General features: G+C 35.1%; 1 protein-coding gene across 1 annotated transcript; it reads left to right on the forward strand.

The window, feature by feature from the left end:
• Window positions 1-13,561: 13,561 nt before the first annotated feature.
• LOC139872390 (putative glucose-6-phosphate 1-epimerase) lies at window positions 13,562-17,370 on the forward strand. The gene is made up of 9 exons (XM_071860253.1): window positions 13,562-13,804; window positions 14,711-14,785; window positions 15,071-15,127; window positions 15,206-15,366; window positions 15,454-15,594; window positions 15,695-15,797; window positions 15,881-15,980; window positions 16,092-16,325; window positions 17,071-17,370. The coding sequence occupies exons 1-8, from the start codon at window positions 13,709-13,711 to the stop codon at window positions 16,268-16,270; spliced, it is 912 nt and encodes a 303-aa protein (XP_071716354.1). The 5' UTR covers window positions 13,562-13,708; the 3' UTR covers window positions 16,271-16,325; window positions 17,071-17,370.
• The last annotated feature ends 5 nt before the right edge of the window (window positions 17,371-17,375 follow it).

Consider the following 17,375-nt stretch of genomic DNA (forward strand, 5'->3'; position numbering starts at 1 on the left):
GAGTAGAGATTTATGTGCTAAATTAAGTTGCCCATTGACGCCTTTGGATAGTAAATTTTTACTCGAATTAGCAAACGGTAAATTAATTTCAGCAGATAATATATGTCGGGATAGAGAAATTAAACTGGGGGATGAAACGTTTAAAATTGATTTAATACCAGTCGAGTTAGGGAGTTTTGATGTAATAATTGGCATGGACTAGTTGAAAAAGGTGAGAGCAGAGGTCGTTTGTTACAAAAATACGATTCGCATAATGCGTGAAAAAAGAAAACCTTTAATGGTGTACGGAGAAAAGAACAACGCGAAATTAAATCTTATTAGTAGTTTGAAGGCGCAAAAACTAATAAGAAAAGGTTGTTACGTCATTCTAGCACACATCGAGGAAGTTAAACCTGAAGAAAAGAACATCAGTGATGTTTCCGTCGCAAAAGAATTTCCCTATGTATTTCCGAAAGAATTACCGGGATTACTCCCACATCCATCCGTTGAATTTCAAATAGATCTTGTACCAGGAGCTGCACCAATAGCTCGTGCTCCATACAGACTCGCACCTAGCGAAATGAAAGAATAACAAAGTCAGTTACAGGAACTTTTAGAGCGTGGTTTCATTCGACCAAGCACATCACTGTGGGGAGCTCCGGTTTTGTTTGTCAAGAAGAAGGATGGTACATTTAGGTTGTGTATCGACTACCGAGAGTTGAACAAACTTACCATCAAGAACCGCTACCCACTACCAAGAATCGATGACTTATTTGATCAACTACAAGGCTCGTCGATTTATTCGAAGATTGATTTACGTTCTGGGTATCATCAAATGCGGGTGAAGGAGGATGATATTTCAAAGACTGCTTTTAGGATGCGTTACGGTCATTACGAGTTTATGGTTATGCCGTTTGGGTTGACTAATGCACCAGCTGTGTTCATGGACCTCATGAACCGAGTGTGTGGACCATACCTTGACAAGTTTGTCATTGTTTTCATCGATGACATACTTATTTACTCAAAGAATGACCAAGAGCACGAAGAATATTTGAGAAAAGTGCTAGAGTTATTAAGGAAAGAAAAAATGTACGCTAAGTTTTCAAAGTGTGCATTTTGGTTGGAAGAAGTTCAATTCCTCAGACACATAGTGAACAAAGAAGGTATTCAGGTGGATCCAGCAAAGATTGAAACCGTTGAAAAGTGGGAAAGCCCGAAAACTCCGAAGCATATACGCCAATTTTTAGGACTAGCTGGTTACTACAGAAGGTTCATCCAAGATTTTTCTAAAATAGCAAAACCCTTGACTGCATTAACGCATAAAGAGAAGAAATTTGAATGGAAGGATGAACAAGAGAAAGCGTTTCAATTGTTAAAGAAAAAGTTAACTACGGCACCTATATTGTCATTTCCTGAAGGAAATGATGATTTTGTGATATATTGTGACGCCTCAAAGTAAGGTCTCGGTTGTGTATTAATGCAACGAATGAAGGTAATTGCTTATGCGTCTAGACAATTGAAGATTCACGAGCAGAATTATACGACGCATGATTTAGAATTAGGCGCGGTTGTTTTTGCATTAAAGACTTGGAGGCACTACTTATATGGGGTCAAAAGTATTATATATACCGACCACAAAAGTCTTCAACACACATTTAATCAGAAACAACTGAACATGAGGCAGCGCAGGTGGATTGAATTGTTGAATGATTACGACTTTGAGATTCGTTACCACCCGGGGAAGGAAAATGTGGTAGCCGACGCCTTGAGCAGAAAAGACAGAGAACCCATTCGAGTAAAAGCTATGAATATAATGATTCACATTAACCTTACTACTCAAATAAAGGAGGCGCAACAAGGAGTTTTAAAAGAGGGAAATTTAAAGGATGAAATACCCAAAGGATCGGAGAAGCATCTTAATATTCCAGAAGATGGAACCCGGTATAGGGCTGAAAGAATTTGGGTACCAAAATTTGGAGATATGAGAGAAATGGTACTTAGAGAAGCTCATAAAACCAGATACTCAATACATCCTGGAGTGGGAAAGATGTACAAGGATCTCAAGAAACATTTTTGGTGGCCGGGTACGAAAGCCGATGTTGCTAAATACGTAGGAGAATGTTTGACGTGTTCTAAGGTCAAAGCTGAGCATCAGAAACCATCAGGTCTACTTCAACAACCCGAAATCCCGGAATGGAAATGGGAAAACATTACCATGGATTTCATCACTAAATTGCCAAGGACTGAAAGTGGTTTTGATACTATTTGGGTAATAGTTGATCGTCTCACCAAATCAGCACATTTCCTGCCAATAAGAGAAGATGATAAGATGGAGAAGTTAGCACGACTGTATTTGAAGGAAGTCGTCTCCAGACATGGAATATAAATCTCTATTATCTCTGATAGGGATGGCAGATTTATTTCAAGATTCTGGAAGACATTACAACAAGCATTAGGAACTCGTCTAGACATGAGTACTGCCTATCATCCACAAACTGATGGGCAGATTAAAAGGAAGATACAAATGCTTGAAGACATGCTACGAGCATGTGTTATTGATTTCGGAAACAGTTGGGATCGACACCTACCGTTAGCAGAAATTTCCTACAACAACAGCTACCATTCAAGCATTGAGATGGCGCCGTTTGAAGCAGTTTATGGTAGAAAGTGCAGGTCTCCGATTTGTTGGAGTGAAGTGGGGGATAGACAGATTACGGGTTCGGAGATAATACAGGAAACTACCGAGAAGATCATCCAAATTCAACAACGGTTGAAAACCGCCCAAAGTCGACAAAAGAGCTACGCTGACATTAAAAGAAAAGATATAGAATTTGAAATTGGAGAGATGGTCATGCTTAAAGTTGCACCTTGGAAAGGCGTTGTTTGATTTGGTAAACGAGGGAAATTAAATCCAAGGTATATTGGACCATTCAAGATTATTGATCGTGTCGGACCAGTAGCTTACCGACTTGAGTTACCTCAAAAACTCGCGGCTGTACATAACACTTTCCACGTCTCGAATTTGAAGAAATATTTTGCTAAAGAAGATCTCACTATTCCATTAGATGAAATCCAAATCAACGAAAAACTTCAATTCATCGAAGAACACGTCGAAATAATGGATTGTGAGGTTAAAAGACTTAAGCAAAACAAAATACCAATTGTTAAGATTCGATGGAATGCTCGTAGAGGACCCAAGTTCACCTGAGAACGAGAAGATCAGATGAAGAAGAAATACCCGCACTTATTTCCAGAAGATACGTCAACACCTCCAACTGCTTAAAATTTCGGGACGAAATTTATTTAACGGGTAGGTACTGTAGTGACCCGAACTTTTCCATGTTTTTATATATTAAATGAAATTGATATTTACATGATTAAGTATTTCCAGCATGTTAAGCAACCAAACTTGTTAAGACTTGATTAATTGAAATAGATTTCATATAGACAATTGATCACCCAAATTGACCGGCGATTCACGAACATTACAAATTCGTAAAAACTACATGATGTTATATATATAGACATATATATGGTTAACATGAGATTATGATAAGTAAACATATCATTAAGTGTATTAACAATGAACTACATACGTAAAAACAAGACTACTAACTTAAGGGTTCTACTTAACAAAAATGCTTACAATTACATCCTCGTTCATTTTCATCAATAATTATACTCGTATGCACCCGTATTCGTACTCGTACAATACCCAGCTCCTAGACGTATATACTATTAGTATATACACATAATAATTCAGCTCTTAGCAGCCCTTGTGAGTCAACTAACACATGTGAGAACCATTATTTGGCAACTAGCATGAAATATCTAACAAAACAACAAAGTAATGGAGCCTATATTTGACTCCATTTTCACGCCTCATTCACCAACCACAAACACACTTTGATTTCCATTTTTATGCATCAAATTACTCTCTCTCAATTACTCTCTTAGTGTTCTAAGTGTTCTTCATCATTTTCTTCATAATATAGCTCAATCTAGGTAGCCTAGATCAACATACAAAACAACTACTCAAGAACACACCAACAACACTTCCAAGTTTGCTAGCTTACTTTCAATCTTGCAAATCCATTTCAAATGATCATCCAATCTCAAGAAATCTTTCTTATTTATAGTAAGTCAGTAAGATATCTTTATAATTCAAGTTAATACTCATACTCAAACTTTGATTCAATTTCTATAACTATAACAATCTTATTTCGAGTGAAAATCTTACTTGAACTTGTTTTCGTGTCATGATTTTGCTTCAAGAACTCTCACACCATCCAAGGATCCTTTGAAGCTAGATCTATATTTCTCATTTCCAGTAGGTTTATCCACAAAACTTGAGGTAGTAATTATGTTCATAACATCATTCGAATCATATATATAAAACTATCTTATTCGAAGGTCTAAACTTGTAATCACTAGAACATAGTTTAGTTAATTCTAAACTTGTTCGCAAACAAAAGTTAATCCTTCTAAATTGACTTTTAAAATCAACTATACACATGTTCTATATCTATATGATATGCTAACTTAATGATTTAAAACCTGAAAACACGAAAAACACCGTAAAACCGAATATACGCCGTCGTAGTAACACCGCGGGCTGTTTTGGGTTAGTTAATTAAAAACTATGATAAACTTTGATTTAAAAGTTGTTCTTCTGGGAAAATGATTTTTCTTATGAACATGAAACTATATCCAAAAATCATGGTTAAAATCAAAGTGGAAGTATGTTTTTCAAAATAGTCATCAAGACGTCGTTCTTTCGACTGAAATGACTACCTCTTATAATATTGAATTGTAACCTGTATTTTCGACTATAAACTTATACTTTTTTTGTTTATATTCATAAACTTAAGTTCAATATGAAACCATAGCAACTTGAATCACTCAAAACGGATTTAAAACGAAGAAGTTATGGGTAAAACAAGATTGGATAACTTTGCTTGTTGTAGCTACGTGAAAATTGGTAACAAATCTATATTAATCATATCCTAGCTAACTTATATTGTATAATGCATGTATTCTAATATATTATATAATCTTAGGATACCATAGACACGTATACAAATGTTTTGACATATCATAGCGACCCATGTATATATATTATTTGAAACAACCATAGACACTCTATATGCAGTAATGTTTGAGTTAGCTATACAGGGTTGAGGTTGATTTCAAATATATATATACTTTGAGTTGTGATCTAGCCTGAGACGTGTATAAACTGGGTCGTGGATTGATTCAAGATAATTTATATCAATTTATTTCTGTACATCTAACTGTGGACAACTAGTTGTAGGTTACTAACGAGAACAGCTGACTTAATAAACTCAAATCATTAAAACATAATAAAAATGTTGTAAATATATTTTGAGCATACTTTGATATATATGTACATATTTGTTATAGGTTCGTGAATCGACCAGTGGCCAAGTCTTACTTCCCAACGAAGTAAAAATCTGTGAATGTGAGTTATAGTCCAAAATCTAATATTTTTGGGATGAGAATACATGCAGTTTTATAAATGTTTTACGAAATAGACACAAGTAATTGAAACTACATTATATGGTTGAATGATCGAATCCGAATATGCCCCTTTTGCTTGGTAGCCTAAGAATTAGTAAACCGATCTACTAATTGACGTGAATCCTAAAGATAGATCTATTGGGCCTAACGAACCACATCCAAAGTACCGGATGCTTTAGTACTTCGAATTCGTTTTTTATCATGTCCGAAGGATTTCCCGGAATGATAGGGGATATTCTTATATGCATCTTGTTAATATCGGTTACCAGGTGTTCACCATATGAATGATTTTTATCTTTATGTATGGGATGTATATTGAAATATGAAATCTCGTGGTCTATTATTACGATTTGATAAATATGTAGGTTAAACCTATAACTCACCAACATTTTTGTTGACGTTTAAAGAATGTTTATTCTCAGATGATTATTAAGAGCTTCCGCTGTTGCATGCTAAAATATGGACAAGATTCGGTGTCAGCATGATTGTATAATATTGTTTAAAACTGCATTCGAGATTTACTTTGTTGTAACATATTAATATTGTAAACCAATATGTATTGGTAGCGTGTAAGTGTGATATTTTTAGATTATCAATTCTTGATAATCTAGGTGGTGTCTTTTTAACCTTGTCGATAAAATAAAGGTTATGGTTTGTTTTAAAAACGAATGCAGTCTTTGAAAAACGTCTCATGTAGAGGTAAAAACCTCGCAAAGAGATCAATTAATATGAAAAGTTTATAATCGATATGAACGGGACATTTCATGAGAGACACCGTGCATCATAAATTGATGTAGTTGAAAGCTGTAAATAATATACTGAGTAGTGATTGATACAAAATAAAATATTTTGTATTTGAAAGCTGTAAATAATAGTACTAGCCAACTATGCAAGTACAAACTAATATATTTGTAACGACCCCAAATCCATTTACCAAAAACGAAGCACATTTTTTTTATAAGTTAGGTCCCATTAAACATCCACATTACATAAACCATTTCAAATAGTTTTAACCGAATACACATTATCATAATGACACATTTAACATTTTAATATGACTCTTGGTACACAAATGACATATTACAAAAGCATTTGCAATAACGACCTAATCACACGAAATACGGGTTAATACACGATAACCCAACCCGATACCAAGAGCATAATCCCGGGACTACCAAATCCCCAATCCGCGTCCAATATCCAAAAGCTACCCCATCGAGCCCAAGTGCCCCCACGCATCTAGACTAACAACTAGCTAGCTTCACATTCACAACACCTGTAAAAAGGTAAACAACGAGAAGGGTAAGCAAAACGCTTAGTGAATGCAATAATTATATATATACATATACAATTTACCTACTTGCACCCACTTACACAACCACGCATAAATTTCGCATATCAATGCATACAAGCTAGCATTTTCAAACGTACAAACTAGTATCATCATTAGCACATAAACTCAACAATATAAATGCTAAATAATAAGCAACACACAAAATATCGATGTTCAAAACATCCGTTGGTATTCAAGGCTAGCCCCGCGAATGGTATCGTCAACATCGAACTTAAACCCCATCCGCCCCATTTAATGTAGTATCGTCAACATCGAACTTAAAACCCACATATGAGGTATCGTCAACATCGAACTTTAACCCCTCATCAAATCACTACAATAGTGGTTGAAACAACCCAACCCGTATTCAACCGGATATTTTTTTTTATTAATATATACCATTATCGCGCCATTTAATAAATCGGAAGAGGTAAACTATTCCATTTAAACTTACAACGAGTTTAATGTTTACAAAAAGGCACGAAAGCCATTAGTCAGATGTAACACAAGTTCGAACCATTAAAATGATAGTTTTAATCCAAACTACACCCGAGTATAGTTTGGGGCCAAACTACCCAAAACACTATGTTGACTTTCAAAAGCTTCATCCAAAAGCATCCCCTATCAAAATAAAGCGGGAGGCCACTAATCCAATCAAATACCCTTGCCTTTATCCAAGCCAGAGCCTAAAAAGGTAAACAACGAGAGGGTAAGCAATACGCTTAGTGAATGCAATAATTATACACATACATATACAACTTACTTACTTGCAAACACTTATACCAATCCCACATACGTACTAGCAATATAATTAGCATACCATCATAAAGTATAACGCTAAATCTCCGATAACACAAGCTAGTATAACGATAGCATATAACACGAGCAATATAATATGCTATACTACAACACCAAACATTGATGTTCACAACATCCATTAATATTCCAATTTCAAGGCTAACACTACGAATGGTATCGTCAACATCGAACTTAATTCCCATCCGCCTTAAATAATGTGGTATCGTCAACATCGAACTTAAACCCACATATGAGGTATCGTCAACATCGAACTTAAACCCTCATCAAATGTCACTACAATAGTGGTATGGCTTCATCAACATCAAACTTTAAATCCATACACGAGGTATCGTCAACATCGAACTTAAACCCTCATCAAAACAAACGAACAATATACTCTAGGATATGGTATCGTCAACATCGAACTTAAACGCATACCCCATAAGCAAATAAATCATATACATACATATATAATTATTCCACTCACCTCAACGCCTTTGGTGAATTAGGAAATCAAGCTCGCAACCTTCAATGCAACGTACCTATTACATTATGTATATAATTAACATACAACTCGTTAGACTAAACACCAACAACTTACTATTGCGCATTTAATGACCCAATTTCATTAAATGACCCTTTTACGCTAAAACCGCCCATTCGAGGCCAAGACTCATCGTTAATTACTAAAAGCTAGTGATTAAGGTCTAACAACACCAACTAACACAAACTTAGGGCATTTCATACCCATCTTGTCCAACTAAGTCAACAATTACTCTTTTGACCCATATTAACATCAAGACTCATGATTTGGTCAAACCCGAACCTATTAACAAAACTTTCACTAACACATAAATGTGTTAGTGATCTAACAACACAATTTTCACTTTAAACACCACATTACAAGGCTAAACCCTAGATTACCACACCTTAGGGCTTTCTTACAACAATTTGACCCAAATTCGCCCATTCAACCCCAAAATGGGTTTTACAAGTCTTAAATGACAAAAGCCTAGCCATAAATCAATTAAAACTCAAAACACGGAGTTAAGGCTTACCAATACTATCACGACGTAGCTAGAGATGTAGGGAGCGACTTTAAAACTCGGGCTTGGGCGAGATTTGGTCTCCTTCTTCTCCAAGTGAGCTCTCTCTCACTAGAACTCTAAACCTCTCTCTAAAATTGAATGTGATGTAGTTGAAAGTGTGTTAAATGAGTTATGGTAACCCTTGTATCAATTTTCTAGATCCAAAACCGTCCACAAGTGAAAAGACCAATACACCCCCAAAGATGCCATTTAATTTGGGTCAAAAATGTCAAACAGTGACATCTGTCAGGTTTCGCGACACACTGTCGCGTTACGCGACACCCAAACGTGACACACTCTAATAAAACGTGATAAAGTGGACAGGTCGGGGGTCCTGAAGCTGTCGTGTTCCAGACAGCTTTGTCGCGTATCGCGACCGACCAAAACGCGATGGAACCACCCAAAACGCGACATAAGGCCTGATCGAATCATTTTCTACATTTTCAAGATTTAAACTATATGCAAGCGGCTATAGATACCATATTAAACGTACACAAAGTTAAACATGCACCTTAAGTCATATATATAGAAAACGGGATGTTACAGTGGTATGGCATCGTCAACATCGAACTTTAACTCCATACATGAGGTATCGTCAACACCGAACTTTAAACCCTCATCCAACAAATAATAGTGGTATGACATCGTCAACATCGAACTTTAAATCCATACATGAGGTATCGTCAACACCGAACTTTAAACCCTCATCGAACAATAACACACACAAGGATATGGTATCGTCACATCGAACTTTAAACCCATACCACGCAAATAAATAAACCGTACACATACATATATAATTATTCCACTCACCTTGGAATGCCCGCACAAGTCATGTATGTAAATCACCTCCAAACGTAACCGAGCAAATCTTTACCTATAATACACATATAGGTACGATACACATAAACACACATTCTTTAAAAGAGAATTTACACCAACACCCTTAACCAAGGGTTTTCGTCTAGCTCACAACCACCCGCCCATTTAGACTCCTAAAATGGACTTTACCAATTACCACTGAGGGTGGTAATTTCGACCCATTCAAGCAAGTATGACTTAACCCAAATTATACTTGACACCAATTAGACCAACTTAGGTCTTAACACTAAATCACTACTTATGTAGTAATTATTTCAAACGCCACTTACACCAAAAACCCCCAACACGTGTAATATTGACCCATTTTGCGTTTGACCACGTTTGACTTATGTTAAAATACCATTTTAACCCAAACTCACTTCCCATGATTACATTCATTCATAAATGTCATTTAACACTTAACAAAAACGTTTAACATCTATTTAATTCAAAATTAGTGTCATTACCAAATTTGACCTAATTCAATTCACCCATTTTGACATAAGTCCTCAAAACGCTCAAAATCACTAACGGCTAGTGATTATATTTTCAAAACATCAATTAACTCCTAAACCAAGTATTTACATACTAGATTCACCAAAACTTGACTCAAATCTTAGTTTGACTAAATCAAAGTCAACACCCATTTTGACTAGCAAACTTGTTCTTAAGAACATCAAAACACTAACACATTTACAATATAGTGATTTAACATCCAAATCCATGACAATTACTTCCAAATTCGTCATCAAACCCTAAACCCACAATAATCGGGTTTACTTACACAATACATACAACAAAACCCCCAATTTCATGAGAAATGGGGTTTATAACCCTAACTAGCTCAAACCTCAAACATGAACAAGAACCTTAAACAATTAAATTTGGAGTTAGATCTTACCAACACTACCAAAACGTAGCCAAGAACGAGATGAACAACTTTAACACTTGAGCTTTGGTGAGAATCCAACTCCTTCTTCTCCAAATCAAGCTCTCTCTCACTAGAAATGGGTTTATCTCTCTAAAAATGGTTGGGAGTGTTTGTGTGGGTGAAAATGAGATAGAGATAAGATTGGATCTGCATTTGCGATCTACAAACCGTTCCCTAAGTGAAAAGACCATTTAGCCCCTTAAAAACTCCAAATTTAAGGTTAAATTTGTAACCTGCCAGCACCAATATTGCGGCCGTAATCCACAAAATTTCGGCCGTAATCCACAAAATTGCGGCCGTAATCCCCAATATTGTGGCAGTAACTTTGGCTGTTTTCAGAAACATGTCTCCCTGTTCAAAATTTGCGGCCGTAAGGCCACAAATTGCGACCGTAATTTTTGGTTTTCAGGCCCTTTTCGTTTTATGACTAGATTAAACAAACGTGGCTAAAGTCAAACACAATAAAGATCGAATACGCACCTTTGGACTTCGTACGTCGACTAAAGCAACATGCCAAAGAAAAAACGGGGTATTACAATATTAAAATAATAGTGATTGATACTTAGGTTCTCAAAAGCTGTGAAGGTTTTTTTTTTTTAAGGTTTATACGAATTACATATATTCTTACAAACTAGTTAAATGACTCCTAAATTTACGAGTTTATTTAAAATATGTAATAAATTTTCTATATAAAAAAATTGACATTAGTACCTCAATTTATACAATAACATATGAAATTGTGTTAATATCATAACTTGCTAACTTATTACTATAAATAAAAACTCCTAAGAAAAAAATCAAATATCACCTTCAATTGTTTGAAGGGTTTTCTTGATTTTGTGTTTGCAATCAGGATATTGAAACCCATATCTTAAGTTGTACATTTCTTGCTTTGTTATCTCTTACAAATAAAGTAAAAATATTGATCAACACAAACATGCTTAGTTAAAAACTAATGGGTCAAAATTTCCACCTTCAACTAAAACTACTACTCGTACAATGTTAGACTAAAAAGACACTAATTATTCATATATAAGTATTTTTTACCTTTTCGCTTCCATAATTTTACCTGATTTGTCACATTATGATATGCTCCGCTGAATATAGCCACAACAAAATTACACATACATGATCTTGAATCACAATTTGATGACAAATAATAAATAATAAAATAAAAAATCTAGCCATATGAAAGACAACCCTTTCTACATATGTGTGCAAGTGCCAAGTCCATCAGCACCATTTCCGTCATTTGCTTTTCCTTTTGCAACACAACCATCACTAATTCACTACTCATCAGATTTATTCCAAGCACTTTTGTTGTCTAACAAAATCAAACAATGAAAATAAAACTTCTAAAAAAAATCAACACCTAACAATTCCTAGTTGAAATATATTTAAAAGGTGAAACCTATAAACCCAAAAATGATGCGAAGAAGCTAACTATTAAAGAGTATTCCCTACTATTTACAATTAAATAAAAAAAGATGCATACCTTCGTGAGAGCATGCATCCAAAAACAATAAATCGATCTAGGACTTAAGAAAAGTGACTGTATGCAAAAGAAAGTAAGAAATTGAAAAGTAAGAAATTGAAAAGTAAGAAATTGAAGGCTCGAGGACACCTGAAGGGCCATATGTTTCAACTGGTTTGAATACTGTAACTAGCGAAGAGGCGCAACGCTTGCTGAAAGCCTGAAAGGAATGGGTTACACACTACCGTCGTGGAACACCGGTGGTACGACTCTTAACACCGGTGCCTCAATTGCACCACAAAAGGATTCCACCGTCATCACTCATGAAACTACTAGGCGTACGCCGTCAAGAAAAAGTAGTTCCGAAGCGCGAGAAAATCTGATCGAAATGCTGATTTTGCGGACGGTATGTTGAATAACTAGTACGCAATGATGGGATGGGACAAGGCAAAGAATCCCTTCGAACTTTCAACAACGCCAGAGAAGTTTACTAAGCCAATTTATGATCACCCGTTTCAAACGATTCTGACTACTTCGCTGACATAGGGAAAAATATGACGGAATGTCGGATCCCGACGATTTTATGCAACACTCCGAGCATGCACCAAAAACCAAACACAAATAGTTATGAACATGAAAATGATCAATAGCCAATATCATATACTATATATAGATATAGATATCGATAGATATTGATATTAAAAATAATGATGAGACTAAAATGACTACCGCCATAGCAACACACGACATACCATCTTCTACTGATTAAAAGAACATTAGAAAGCATAAAAGAATCATTTTATTTCTCTCAAATCTAAAAGCACAACAAATATAAACAACGTTCTAATTAATAGAAATAGACTTAAGACCACTATTAATGGGCGTCGGATGAGATGGCGTCAGATACGGTGGAAAAAACTAACGCATGTTAACGTCATTAACGTAGCATCAGTTAGTACGGAAATTTTCGAGGCATTTGTTTATTTTACAACCAATCAGAATTTAGCACCGCTTTATATATTATTAGTTTATTTTTCTCTCATCAAATTTCAATCATATTTTACCATATCATCCAAAAGTATTTTTAATCACTCAAATAAAACTCACCATTATTTACTTTCACCTCATGACATTGACACACCACAATCATAACTCATTTGTTTTCTCTTGAAAACTACATTATTCGTTTTCATGTTACAATCAGAGTTAAAAGTGATCTATGAGAGTTAATATAGAGTTGTTTACTTTTTTTTTTTCCTTCTGAATTTGCTCTGTTTCCATTTGTCTTCCAATGGGAAGGGCTATCTGATTCTATGTCTTCTAAAATCAGACCAATTCAGATTAAGTGACAGATTAAATGATAAAAAACAACAATTTTATTTACTGAATTAAGAGTTGTATATAAAAAGATCGTTAAGTGTCATGTAAACTGTATCCTCTTTTTAGGGACGGAAACTGTATATTTAAAATAGTTAAGGGACAATATATGCATATCTCGAAATTGTTTCTGTCCAGACAGCAGACATGGCTGATGATATTATCAACGCAGAAAGCAAGCAAACCACATAGTCAGTTTCTAGTCCAAATATTAATGGCGGTACATACGTATATTTATTACACTCAGTAACGGTTTCAGTGAGCGTGAATTATATACGATTTGGATTGTAAAATAGGTTATGGAATTTGGCGATTAATTGAGTGAGATGTCGACATCAGAACGAAAACCGATTGAGGTGATTAAAGGCATTAATGGCCTCGAAAAAGTTGTTTTACGTGGAATTAGTGGCAGTAGCGTTGAGGTATCTAACGTAATCTCATATTTTATTCGAATTTAGGTTTTACTATTGTATAATTTTGAATTTGAATCGGAAAACTGTAAGTTATGTTGAATTAGGTCACAGTATTGACTAACTTAGATGTAATCAAAAGTGAAATTTTTAACAGAGGTATATGCTTATGACATGCGTTCAAACTTTGATTGGATTGCGCCTATTTTTAGAAGTCTGTACGTCCAATGATTATAATCAAGCATCATGTTTTGTATATATTTATTATTATTATACTCCGTATAAATCAGACGGTTATTTGTTCTTCTTTGTATTTAAAAAATAAAAAGCTTCTTCTTTGATGTAGTATTATTATTAGTACACCTGTTGTGGCGTCAATGTAGTTGTAGTCTTTGTTGGTGATTTTAGTGTCATCTAACAAAGATTTTGGTTAATTGGGATTTAGTTGAAAGCATGAGCCACTTATACTTGACAACGGGTTTGGAGAGTATGAAGTGCACTATAGCGGGGGTCTAGGGACTACGCCCCCTTGCAGGGTCCAAGGGGCGGTGCCCCTGGCGGTTTTCCCGCCAAAAGACGTGACTGTTAGTTAACAGTTTTTCCCGCCAAATTGAAGGGTTGCATCCTTTCATTTTAATTGCCAAATTAATGTATCCGTTCTTGGCATATTTGCTTTCATTAACAAATTAACGGAAACACAGAATTCTCCAATACACTTAGATTTGAATCTTCTTGCCTGGAATCAAATCTCGTTCTTGTCTTATCCCGATTAGGATTTCGTGATACCCGAGGCTTGTAGGGTCGAAATACTTAATCGAGAAAGTGATCACACGATTCAAGAATCAAGCAGATTATCATTTACAACCTTGTTTTCTAACAGTCTTTTCATAATTACATATTTCATGTTGTGTTGTGCAGGTATATTTGTATGGGGCTCATGTGACATCTTGGAAAAATGAGGATGGAGAAGAGTTGCTATTTATCAGTAGTAAGGTGTTCAACTGGTAGATACAGACTATACAGTTATACTCTTAATTACTTATGAAAATTGAGTTACTGATTACTACTTGTTACTTAATCTTAAAGTTGTTTGATTTGGTAACATATCGTTTGTTACATGTTCGTATGCTTTTTTCTTCTTCTGTTTCATTTGCATCTTTATTTCGTCTGCAGGTGTTATCTTCTTTCTTTCACGTCATTCATACTTCTGATTTTGTTTGAGCACATGTAATTGAATATTCTTTTTCGTATATAAATGCGAGTAAATTTATTTTGCAGGCGGTCTTTAAGCCTCCAAAGCCGATCCGTGGGGGCATTCCTATATGTTTCCCTCAAGTACGCAACTTTTTGGTATTTTTTTGATTAATCTTTATATTGTGAGATTTATAATTTTACTTGCTTTGCTCGATGCAGTTCTCAACTTATGGTTCTCTCGAACCACATGGCTTTGCTAGAAACCGATTTTGGATATTCGATGATGACCCTCCTCCTTTACCGCCTGATGCCGCCAATAAAGTATTCATTGATTTGATTCTTCGGCCCACTAAAGAGGATTTGAAAATATGGCCTCATAGGTCTATCTTATACTATAACTTATTCGAATCCTTGTTGTGTTGCTTCAACTCAAGTTAATAACTAGATTTTGTTGTTTGTTTGTTTAGCTTTGAGTATCGGCTGCGGATTACTTTGGGACCCACAGGAGACTTGATGTTGACTTCTCGGATCAGAAACACTGGCACCGATGGAAAGCCTTTTACATTTATGTTTGCATATCATAACTATTTCTCAGTTTCGGATATCAGGTAAAACAAATGCTTAGTTTCTCCTATTATATAAGTATTAACTTGATCTGTTAGGTTTTATAATCTTTTTGTATGCATAATGCACATTTTGTTCTTATAGTGAAGTTCGGGTGGAAGGATTGGAAACATTGGATTATCTTGATAATTGTCAAAATATGGAGCGATATACAGAACAAGGAGATTCCATAACATTTGAATCAGAAGTAATCTTGGTTAACTCTTCCTTAACCTAAATTTTAAGTACTCGAAGCGTGGTTAAGGCTTAAAAAAGTGTAATTTTAACCAGGTTGACAAGATTTATGTTAGCACACCAACCAAAATTGCAATAATGGATCATGAAAAGAAACGAACTTTTGTCATCCGTAAAGATGGACTTCCAGATGCTGGTGAGACATCAACTTTCCTTGATTCCTTATCCTCTTATTTTGTTTTGTTTTTTTTTTTTTTTTTGTTTTTTTTTTTTTTTTTTAAGTTGAGTATTTTTTTGGGTCTTGTAGTGGTGTGGAATCCATGGGATAAGAAGGCAAAGGCGATTGCTGATTTAGGAGACGATGATTACAAACATATGCTATGTGTGGAGGCTGCAGCAATCGAAAAACCGATATTGTTAAAGCCTGGTGAAGAGTGGAGAGGAAGGCAAGAACTTTCAACGGTCAACAAGGAGATTGACTCTTAAGATTTGTCTCTTATTGGCTGGAGAAAATTAGGTTTATGGTGTATGACATGTAAAGGTATGTTTCAAAAACCATCTACACATCATGTCACTTTTATTAGTAATGGCTTTATTCTTGTTAGTTACATGTTTAATCTTATCAAATCAAAATGAGTCATTATGAATTCTAACATATCTTCTTGATAGCTGAACATTGTCTTAAATGATGTTTAATTACACTTGACATTAGATCTAATATTGCACCTTTATTGGCAGTTTTTGTATGATAAAAACCAGCCCACCATTGTTGTTCTCCTAAGTTCCACTAACATACGTGTGCCAATCAGCCAATGTATATTGTTTGGAAATTTGAGGGTGAAGTGATTTTCTGAATTTGGCCTGAATGCCTTTTTCTTCCTTAGAAACTGAAAATTTGGTTAATAGTTTACTAGTTAGACCTGGTCCAAAATGCTCGTCACAAAAATATATAGTTTGTTGAATCTGTGGAGTTTATAAGTTGAGGCCAAAGCCTAGTTATGCTTCTTTAAGCCATTACAACTTGCAGAACGTGCCGTCCTTCACATACAATTATGCACATGTTGAGGCCACAATTTGGTAGTGATTCATGTTGTATTTTTAAACATGAACTTGCATGTTGCCATATGATTATAGGCAAGATTACTTCTATTTTGTTTTGGAAACAAACTTCAGAATTGCTTATCTTTATATTATGTGTATGCTAAATACTACTGGATTTTGAGGATGTTCAATTTTAAAAAGCAGTGTAGTATTGCTTTCCAAATTTTAATTTAAATATAGTGCAGGTTTTCTGTTGCTTCATGTGATTTGGGATGAAAGAAAGGGTTTCCTTCTTGGTGTAAGTTTATCACTTTTTCATTGGTGACTGGCACAATCAAAATGGACAATAAGAAGCATATAAATAGAGTTGTTGATCAGATGTACATTTCATGTGAGAAAAAAAAAAGATTTGCTTTTATATGGGCGTGTTTAAAGCCATTGTATGCGCCAGAATTTATAATTAGACTGCGACAATGGTGCAAGTCTACTATGTTAATCTTAAACAGGAGGCGATAGGCTATTCAATATATATTGGATGTGTGAAACTGTG

The sequence above is a fragment of the Rutidosis leptorrhynchoides genome, chromosome 10 (assembly GCF_046630445.1).
Source record: "Rutidosis leptorrhynchoides isolate AG116_Rl617_1_P2 chromosome 10, CSIRO_AGI_Rlap_v1, whole genome shotgun sequence".
Classification (NCBI taxonomy): Eukaryota; Viridiplantae; Streptophyta; class Magnoliopsida; order Asterales; family Asteraceae; genus Rutidosis; species Rutidosis leptorrhynchoides.

Coding starts and splice junctions, on each gene's coding strand:
- LOC139872390 (XM_071860253.1), top strand. CDS start 13,709: ATGTCGACATCAGAACGAAAACCGATTGAGGTGATTAAAGGCATTAAT. Junction 15,367..15,453: donor TTGAAAATATGGCCTCATAG/GTCTATCTTATA, acceptor TTGTTTGTTTAG/CTTTGAGTATCGGCTGCGGA. Junction 15,595..15,694: donor TTCTCAGTTTCGGATATCAG/GTAAAACAAATG, acceptor TTGTTCTTATAG/TGAAGTTCGGGTGGAAGGAT.